The 10401-nt window shown below is 42.7% G+C and overlaps 1 protein-coding gene across 1 annotated transcript in view; it reads left to right on the top strand.

Annotated features, from left to right (window-relative positions):
- Positions 1-10401, top strand: part of Swap70 (switching B cell complex subunit SWAP70) — a 65759-nt gene that overhangs the window by 18410 nt on the left and 36948 nt on the right. The window contains exon 2 of the mRNA XM_031387846.1: positions 6148-6288. Within this exon, the coding sequence (XP_031243706.1) occupies positions 6148-6288 (141 nt within the window). The remainder of the gene's footprint in view (positions 1-6147; positions 6289-10401) is intronic.

Below are 10401 nucleotides of genomic sequence, written 5' to 3' on the forward strand. Positions count from 1 at the left end.
GGATGTGGATATTTTCTTGTGTAACAATGATTTATTCTTCAGACTAGAGGACTGGGAACAAAGTTGCTTAGCAATCATGTGGGTGCTAAAAGAATGGCCTTTGGAGGAGCAGGCATTTGAAGTGGGATAAATTCAGCTTTTTCAAGCAACTTGTAAAGACTCTAATAGGAGCAGCTCATGGCAATCCTTTTACAAATTAGGGACTTGTAGGTTTTTTGCTTCTGCTTGCTTTTGTTTGATCTGTTTTTGTGCTTTCTCTTGTGGAGAAAGGGCTGGGGCTTCTGGGCGTGGTTTCCTCACAGGCCTGTGCTGGGAGAAGAAGGTTTCTAGACAGGGAATGGTTCTTGGTTTGCAGTAGTTATTCACCATGGGGTTAGTGCCAGTCATCTTGCTGGGTCTGGGGAACTACTAAGGGAGCGCTACCCACCCCTGCAGCCTAGACACAGCATGCACACACGTGCCTTTGGAGTTACCATTTCATAGGCAAGGCTGTCTACCCGCAGAGAGAAGGAAAGAATCCAGAGTGAGCAGCTTGGGTTCTAACCCCAGTTCCTGACATGCAAGATTGAGTTGGGGCACATCTTCTAATCAGTATCTAAAGTGCATGGTGTGGCTCTAACTCTAGAAGGCCCAGGTTGCTGTGGAGGTTTATGAAACTTTCCAATCTCTTTCTCCCCACTGCCCCCCCCCCCTTTTTAAACCAAGACAGGGTTTCTCTATGTATCCCTCTGGGCTGTCTTGGAACTCCTTCTGTAGATCAGGATGCCTGGAACTCACAGAGATACACCTGTCTCTGCCTTCTGAGTTCTGGGATTAAAGGTGAGTGTCACTACCTGGTTAACTTTCCAATCCCCAGCTTGTATTTTGGGCATCAGAATTTTTTTTTTTTTAAATTGTGTATGTGGTGTATGTGTGTGTGTACATGTGCATGCATGTGTGTGGTGTGTGTGTGTATGTGTGTGTACATGTGCATGCATGCGTGTGGTGTGTGTGTGTGTGTGTGTGTGTGTGTGAAAGCCAAAGGAGAACCTCAGGTATCGTCTTCAGGAATATTGTTTACCTCTTTTGAGACAGGGACAGGATCCTTCGTTGTCCTGGTGCGCACAAATTAGACTTGACTAGCTGGCCAGCCGGCCCCAGTGATTTCTGCCTGTCTGCCTCCCCAGTGCTGAGGTTACAAATGGCACCAGACACTTGCATGGGGCTGGCAATGGAGTTCAGGTCCTGAGAAACAAGCCAGTTTATTGACAGAGGAACTTCCTAAGCCCTAAATTTTGATTTCTTTATACATCTTTAAATTAAAGAAAATGGAGATATTGTCTAGGTCTTTAAAAAATTGTTGATGAAAGTTTTAAAGATAATACGCCTTTAGAAAGTTTTCCATTTTGTATTGTTTTGTTGTTAATCTTTTTGAAGACTGTTTTCTCAGCCTTACTGTATAATTAAAAATAGCAACCATAGCTGATCTGTTGATCTAAATTATAGGTCTTTTTGCAGAATTAACTCATGAGTTTGGGTTAATAATCATTGTGATTTTGTCTTCCAAAGTTTAGACTAAGCCCATCTCCTCATTTTATATTGGGGGTACTGGGTCTCCTCCACAGCACTGTTACTATAGCGTGAGTAAGTACAGAAAGGTTGTTTTTTTTAAAGATTTATTTTATTTGTTTATTTTTTTATTTTATGTGTATGAATATACTGTGGCTGTACAGATGGCCATGAGCTATCATGTGTGTGGCTGCTGGGAATTGAACTCAGGACCTTCTGCTGGCCCCACTTGCTCCAGCTCCCACTCGCTCCAGTGTAATTCACTGTAGCTGTCTTCAGCCACACCAGAAGAGGGCATTAAATCTCATTACGGGTGGTTGTGAGCCACCATGTGGTTGCTAGGATCCGAGCTCAGGACCTTTGGAAGAGCAGTCAGTGTTTTTACCCGCTGAGCCATCTCGCCAGCCCTGGAAAGGTTGTTAAGAAAACTCCCACAGCAGTGGGAAGTAAACACAGCCATCCTTGCATCTGTTCATCTGTCCAATGAGAAGGTCTAGAGCTCTCATCAAAATCTTCAGGGTCATTGGGCCAAACTATGCATCTCCACATACAAACAGCAAACAGACCTCTTTTCTTTTTTTGTTTTTGTTTTTCGAGACAGGGTTTCTCTGAGTAACCTGGCTGTCCTGGAACTCACTTTGTAGACCAGGCTGGCCTCGAACTCAGAAATCCACCTGCCTCTGCCTCCCAAGTGCTGGGATTAAAGGCGTGCGCCACCACCGCACAGAACCTCTTTTCTTTTTCTTTCTTTTTCTTTTTCTTTTTAAGATTTGTTTATTTATTTTATGTATATGAGTAAACTGTAGTTGTACAAATGGTTGTGAGCCATCATGTGGCTGCTGGGAATTGAACTCAGGACTTCTGCTTGCTTGGCCCCGCTTGCTTGGGCCCCACTCACTCTGGCCCAAAGATTTATTTATTATATGTAAGTACACTGTAGCTGTCTTTAGACACACCAGAAGAGGGCATCAGATCTCATTATGAATGGTTGTGAGCCACCATGTAGTTGCTGGGATTTGAACTCATGACCTTCGGAAGAGCAGTCCCACTGAGTCATCTCACCAGCCCCCTTTTTCTTTTTTTAAAAGTAGGACAGACAGATTTATTAGGGAAAATGAGAAGTCCTGAGTGTGGGAGGGGTTCTGTGGGAGAAATACCCAGGAACAGCATTCTTTTCAGAGAACTGAAAACTCAAGTTTATTTCTAGACAGTGCTGGACAAGAGATTATGAAACCCCTAGTTCTGGTCTCAGTTCTGTGTACTAACGTTAGTCAAGAAAATTCAGCTTAATCTCTTTGAGCTACTACTTTCTATTTATAAGATGAGAAGGATGGTGTCCAGGGCCCATGGCAGGACTTTAGTGGAGAATCTGTGAAACTCAAATGCAGGAAATAGGGCAGGTATGGGAGGGATTGGTAACTTTTTGTTTTCTGAGGGCTTTACTTTATTTTTTAAAAATATTTAAGAAAAAATTTATTAGTCTTATTCATTTTATTTTGTGTGTGAATGACTTAGCTACATACATGTCTGTGTACCATGTGTGCTTGGTGCCAGAGAAGGCTAGAGAGGGCATCAGATCCCTTGGAACTGGAGCTATAGATGATTGTGAACTACCACGTGGGTGTTGGGCATCTAACCCAGGTCTGCAAGAGCAATGAGTACTCTTAACTTCTGAGCTGTTTCTCCAAGTGGAGAGCTTTGCTTTAATCAGCTGCTTTTACATCCTACTCCTCCATACAGTATGCTTTCTGTTTGCCTCTTGCTACTCGAAAGTCACCCTTATTTATCCTTGTTTGTTTATATATTTTTAAGAAGGTGTGGAGCCTCAAATCTCAAATATCTCAGCTGGCCTTGAACTCATTAGTTGGCTGTGGATGACTTTGAACTGATTGTCCTGTCTCCACATCTAAGTGCTGGGATTATAAGCATGTGCCACTGTGCGTAGTGTATGCCATGATGGGCATCAAACTGAGGGCCTTGTGCATGTTAGCAAAGCATTCTGAAGCTGAGCTGTATCTCTAGACCCCCACCCACTTATCTTAAAGAGAGAGAGAGAGTGTGTGTGTGTGTGTGTGTGTGTGTGTGTGCGCGTGTGCGCGTGCGGTTTATGTACACATGGGTGCATGCGCTTTGGTGACTCAAAGTTAATGGTAGGCATCTTCCTTAATTGCACTGCACTCTGAACCCGGAACCAATTCCAGCTAGTATATCCAGGTGCCCCTCTCCCAGCCTTCCCCCAGAGTGCTGGGATTACAAGCTGCTGCCATCCCTGCTCTCCACAGGGCAGGGGTTACAAGCTCACATGCGCACACTTGCCTTAAATCCTGAGGGCCAGGCTGTGCTCATGTGTGAGCAGCAAGCTCTCTGAGCCCTCTCCCAGGCCATGGCCTTTTATCTTTTCCTTCCTTCCTTCCTTCCTTCCTTCCTTCCTTTCTTTCTTTCTTTCTTTCTTTCTTTCTTTCTTTCTTTCTTTCTTTCTTTCTTTCTTTTGTTCTTTCTTTTTGCATTTAAGCAAAAGGAGAGGTGCAGAGTAGGGTGTAGTTTCTATGTAGAGTGCTTGGTTAGCCATATATAAAGCCCTGGGTTCAAATCTAAGAACAGGAAACAGTAAACTAGACAACAAAAGCAAAGAGCTTTTTTTTTTTTTAGGAGCTGCTGTGAGTCCTGTCTTCTGTCCCTGGCCTCCCATCAACCAAATCCTTTCCCTCACTGTTAATAGTTTCCTGTGTATTCCTTTGGAATTCCTTATTTTTCCTCCCTTTTCATTTATCTTGTGACACTTGAATATTATATACCCTTTAAAAGCGTGCTTTATCTTGGAGTTATTTCCCTGTCAGTACATAGTGAGCGTCATCATGATTTTGACGTTTTATAGACATATCATAATTTAACCAGTGGTTGGGGATTTTTACTTGGTAAAGTCCCGAGTGATTTTTATGTTTGGACGGTCTTTGAGCCTGATATGGGAACTTTTCTTTGTCATTTTAAAGCACTTTACTTGAAGCCAATCCTTACAAACCTTCATGGGGCAGTATAGGGTACTTGGTAGATAGAAGAAGAAATAATATATTTAGGATTTTGCTGACTATGGTGTGCAAGGCTTCATGACATCCCTACTGTGTTCCGCTCAGAGGCTCCACTGGAGAGTATAGGGTCTGAGGAACACAGCCACTCAGCCTGCTTTGTAGGACAGGTCAGCTTCTGCATTGATGCCCTTACGACCATTAGTAAATTGACTTCCTTAAAATTGATAGAGCGTGCACAAAGGATCTCCACACAGATGAAGCTTTGAGAAACAAAACCAGCATAGAAAGGAGATATGCAAATGTTCTATTTATAGATTAAAACTTTTAATCTTAAAAATCCTAACTGAGATAGGTGTGTGCAGAAGTTGACTTCCTTAGTGAAATTGAAGGTGCTTATGTAGATGAATGCAGCTCCCTCCCTCCCTCCCCACCTATTTCTCTGTATAGCCCTGGCTGACCTTAAACTCAGATACACCTGCCTCTGGGACTAAAGGACTAAAGTGCACAGCCATGTCTAGCAAATGTGGCAAAGAATAGTTAGCACAGCTTTGCCTCTGTAATGTAACCTGTTCATTGTTCAAATGAAATGAAGTTGCTCGAGTTTTAATGTAATTTAAAACTTGAGACGGGAGTTTACTAATTCTCTCGTGAGTGCTTAAGTGTGCACTTAGGTTACTGTACCACAGCAGTAGTCCTTTGTGTGTGTGTGCTCTGGCATAACAGGTCTCCTCCCTCCTTCTCTACCCCCTTCCCCTCTCCCCTTTTGCTGGGGATGTAAACCAGGGCCTCTGGACACTAGGCAAGCACTCTACCACTGAAGTGCATCTCCAGCTCCTAGCCTTCTTTTTCTTGTGTATCTATGAATATTTATCCTTTTTGGTTTTGAGATTGGGATATGCCAGTCTGGCCTGAAACTTGTTGCCCAGTCTGACTACAGTCTCACAGCCTTCTGCTGGAGCTTCCCAAGGGCTAAGTGCTGGGATTACAGATGTGCTGTGACTGTCTTGTGTCTTTATACTGATGCCAATCTTAGCCTAAAGTCATAAAAATTTAGACATGCTAGTACATTTAAAGATTAACAATTAATACTTGATATATTTATATATTAATACGGTTCTTTCTAGTAAATGAGAAATTTTGAGTCCAGAACAACTGTGTCTTGTCTAGGTCAAATACCTTCTCCAAAATGCTTTACATTTGCTAGTTTCTCTAAACAAATTCTCATGGCTAAGCAGCTTGACAGGGGGAAAAGTTTAATTGTGAATGCATTCTATTGTGCCTGCTCCCCTTTCCTCCTTAATGTGGACTAGTTAATAAAAATTGACAAGGAGTATTTGTTCTCAGACCTTCATGCGGCCTGGCTCATAGTGAGCAGGTAATATATAAACTTGATTGAAGTGAAACAGATCTTGGGAAAAAGGAGTGAAAAAACTTGAGCCATACCCTGTGTTTGGTAGATTCTTCTCATCTCCTTTTACTTAGAGCAGGGAGCAGCGTGTTGTGTTCACATGATTAAGGTGTTGCATGGTGGCAAGTTGGTGTTTTCATGTTGTTTTTCTTCCCCTCCTCTTAGGTCCTTTCCCATAACCTGTGCACGGTGCTGAAGGTTCCACATGACCCTGTTGCCCTCGAGGAGCACTTTAGGGATGACGATGAGGGGCCTGTCTCCAATCAGGGCTACATGCCATATTTAAACAAGTTCATTTTGGAAAAGGTATGATGCTAACCCTTCTCACCCACAGCTTTGTGTGTGTGTGTGTGTGTGTGTGTGTGTGTGTGTGTGTATCAAGTGGGCCAAGGCAGCCGTTATTGGTGAGCACATTAAGAAGCTAGGTGTGAAGCCAGACAGGATGGTGCATACCTTTAGTGCCAGAACTCTGGGAGGCAGAGGTAGGTGTGTCTGGACTTCAGAACAGATATCCCACAGCAACCTGCATCGTAGACTTACCCTAAGGCGAGCACTAGTTCCTTCCCTGTTACTATGTGCAAGTTCCTGACAAGACACAATTTAAAGAGGGAGATGCTTTGGCTCCTGGTTTAATGTGGTACAGTTCATCATGACCTGACGGGGAAGGCTTAGCAGTAGGAGGGGCTAGCGGCTGTGGCAGTAGAAGTATGAAGCTGCTCACTCACATCTGGGTAGACCAGGAAGCAGATCAGCCTGAAGGATGACTGCTAGAGCTCAGCTCTTTTCTCTCTTTTCCCCTTTTTACTAAGCCTAATTCTAAAGCCAGTGGAATGGTACCACTCGTAGCAGGATGGGCCATCTCTCCTAAGTTAATCCTCTCTGAGAATGGTGTCACAGACACACACCCTAAAGCAGTGGTTTTCAACCTGTGGGTTGAGGTCCCATAACAGGTATCCTGCATGTCAGATATTTATATCACAATTCATAAGAGTAGCAAAATTACAGTTACAAAGTAGCAACAAAAGAATTTCATGGTGTGTGTGTGGGGGTTACCATAGTGTGTGGAACTAAGTGTATTAAAGAGATGTAGCGTTGGGTTGAGGTTGCATGCCCTGAGGTACGTTTGAACCAACACTCAATACCTTATGTTATTTTGCTTTTGGTTTTGTGGTGATTTTTTTATTTTATTATTATTATTATTTTTTTTTTTTTGAGACAAGGTCTCTCCCTCTGTTGCCCTGTCTGTCCGAGAACTTGTGATATAGACCATGCTGGCCCTAGACTCAGTGATCCACCTGCTGGCATTAAAAGTATGCACCATCATGCCCAGACATAATTTTAAAAATTATAGATAGCAGTTGGGTGTGGCTGTAAATGCCTATAGTTCTATCATTTGGGAGGTAGATACAGGAGGACTAGGAATTCAAGGTCACCCTCAGCTACAGAGTAATTTCAAGGCCAGCCTGGGCTACATGAGACCCTATTTCTAAAATCAAAATAAACAGAAATTATAGGCAGTAAGGAGAATTATTTGTGTTATTAAGATGTTATGAGACATACCAGGGAATTCTCAGAAGTCTGGAAATTGCTTTGTTTTCCAGCACCAGGATTAGTGTGGGCTGAGTCAGCAGCAGGGGCATGGTCCGCTGGCCTCACATTCTGAAATTCTGTGCTCTGATAGATACAGTATTATGTTCCCCTTGGTATAGTGTATTTTTAGATTTGCATCTTAAGTTTTGAAATACTCTCATAGTCTGATACTTTAAAGTCCTATAACTGGGGAGAAAACACTCCCCAACAGACAGTAGAAGTGGAACAAAGCCTTGTCACAGTGAGGATGTGCTAGGATAGTGAGCCTGGACACCTGAAGGGGAAGCTGGCCATCTTGCCATCCAAGGAAAGCAGCAGGGTCAAATCAGCAAAGATCAGCATCTTGTTTTGAAATTTGGTTTGGGGAGGAAAAAAGCCAAAGGTGTGAGGAATGGTAAGAGGAGGATTGCTGTTCCTTAGGCACCGAGAATATGAGCTATTGCCACACCTGTTACATGTACATTCCGGCTCACACAGCTTTGCTGGATCCAGTGGTGACTGACCCCGTGAGCAGAAGTAGCTTCGCCAATAAAGGGCAATTAGATTAAAACAGCTTTTAAAGTTACGTTTTATATGTTCATTGTCTGTATGAAGAAGAAGAGGGTGCGTGCGCTTGGGGAGGTTAGAGGTCAACTTGTACAAGTCAGCTTCTTCCAGGTTGTGCTCTGGTGATTGAGCTGTTTTCAGGCGTGGTGGCAAGCACCTTTATGCGCCGAGCTAGTTTGCTGGCCTACAAGTAGAATTTGAACTTAAACCATTTAACTTCTCTCAGCTGTGTTCTTTTAACTGTACTCTTAAGGGCTGAATCCTCTTTTTCAGAATTATTATTATTACTATTTTTTGTTTTTGTTTTTTGTTTGTTTGTTTGTTTTTAAAGATTTATTTATTATTATATGTAAGTACACTGTAGCTGTCTTCAGACACACCAGAAGAGAGCATCAGATCTCATTACAGATGGTTGTGAGCCACCATGTGGTTGCTGGGATTTGAACTCAGAACCTTTGGCATAGCAGTCAGTGCTCTTAACCACTGAGCCATCTCTCCAGCCCCTTGTTTTTTTTTTTTTTGAGACAGGGTTTCTCTGTGTAGCTCTGGCTGTCCTGGAACTAGGTCTGTAGAGCAGGCTGGCCTCGAACTCAGAAAACCGCCTGCCTCTGCCTCCCAAGTGCTGGAATTAAAGGCGTGCGCCACCACTGCCCGACCCTTTTCACTATTTTCTTACCATGGTTGTTGCTCATGTGATAGTTACAGTTCCTACATAAAACGTGTTCTTTTTCAAAGTTTCTGAAAAATTTTTAAAAGACTTATTTATTTTATGTGCATGAGCATTTTCCTGCATGATGCTTGTGCGCCACACTCATGCAGTGCCAAAGGATGCCAGAAGCAGATCTCCCAAACTTGGAGTTACAGATGGGGAGGAGTAGCAAGTGTTCTTAACCAGAGAGTCATCTTGAACCCCATAAACGTCTGATCCCTGGTCTCTTCTGTTACTGAATGACTGTATACTTGGCTCTCCAGTGTTCTCATCTGTCATTGAACATGAGTGATATCGTCCTTAAGCATTAGCCCAGGCTGGTCCACGTCCTTTCCCAAAAACCTTAAATCTATTTTATTTTATTTTATACGTATGGGTGTTTTTCCTGTATGTGTGTCTGCACTTACTCAGTTGTCCAGGATGACCCTGAACTCCTCATTGTCCTTGTTAGGTTGGGAATCAGACACTCACCACTATGCCTTGCTGAAGGCTGTGCACTTTTGAATGAATAAGGCATTTCATGCTGAGAGCCACCAATGACTTTATGCTCCTAAATACCATGGTCAGTAAATGCAATAGCAATGTGGTTTAAAGAAATGTTGTGTTTAAAAATAGCAGTGTTGTTGGCAGAAAATTCACATTCCATGCAGTTTGCCTATTTAGCCTTATATTTTGGTGGTTTTTAGTATGGCTGGTTTTGTATACCCATCACCATAACCAATTTTAGAACGCTTTGGTTATTCCCTTCCAAAAAAATCTCATCCAACTAGCAGTCATAGTATCGTCCCCCACAGTTCTAGGCAAGCACCAGTCTATACATTATGAATGGAATCATCCCTCTGTTTCTCTTGTTTTCATTCTTTTTTTTTCTTAATCTTGTTTCCATTCTTATGGCAAAATCATATTCTTAAATTTTTTAAAAAAAAGATTTACTTTTAGTTTTATTTGTGTTTGTATGCGTGCGTGTGTGCGTGCACGTGTGCGTGTGTATATTCACACAATGTGGCTGTATTTATACATGCATATGCTTGCAGTACCCTTGTAGCCCAGAAGAGGGCATCAGATTAACCTTGGCTTTGGTGTTACCAGTAATGAGCTACCTAGCAAGAAGCAAGAGCAGCAAGCATTCTTAAAACAAACAAACAAACAAACAAACAAACAAACAGATCCCTCTCTTCAGTTCCACTCTCCCCATTCTCTCATGGGCACACCATGTTTTACTCACACCTTCATCAGTTGGTGGGCATTTGAGCTGTGCGTGCTTCAGTGTGACTGTTTTGGCCTTTTCTCTGTTCCTCTTAATTGCTTTTCCTGCTTCCCTCTCAGTCAGGCCTTCACTTTAGAAACAGTCAGTCTTGTTCATCCTCTAGTCACTTCCTTAGGTAGTCAGTCCCCACCCTTTCAGAGTGAACTGGAATTCTCTCAGCATTGTGCACTTTTCTGTTACGATTGTAGTGATAGGGATCTGGTTCAGCCTCTGGAATGTGCATTCTGTGCCCGAATGGTCAGTTCACTGCTGTCTCGTTTGAGTACAGTGACAGATACCTGGTAAATGCTTACCACTTTAAAGAAAA

This window comes from Mastomys coucha, unplaced genomic scaffold (assembly GCF_008632895.1).
Source record: "Mastomys coucha isolate ucsf_1 unplaced genomic scaffold, UCSF_Mcou_1 pScaffold21, whole genome shotgun sequence".
NCBI lineage: Eukaryota > Metazoa > Chordata > Mammalia > Rodentia > Muridae > Mastomys > Mastomys coucha.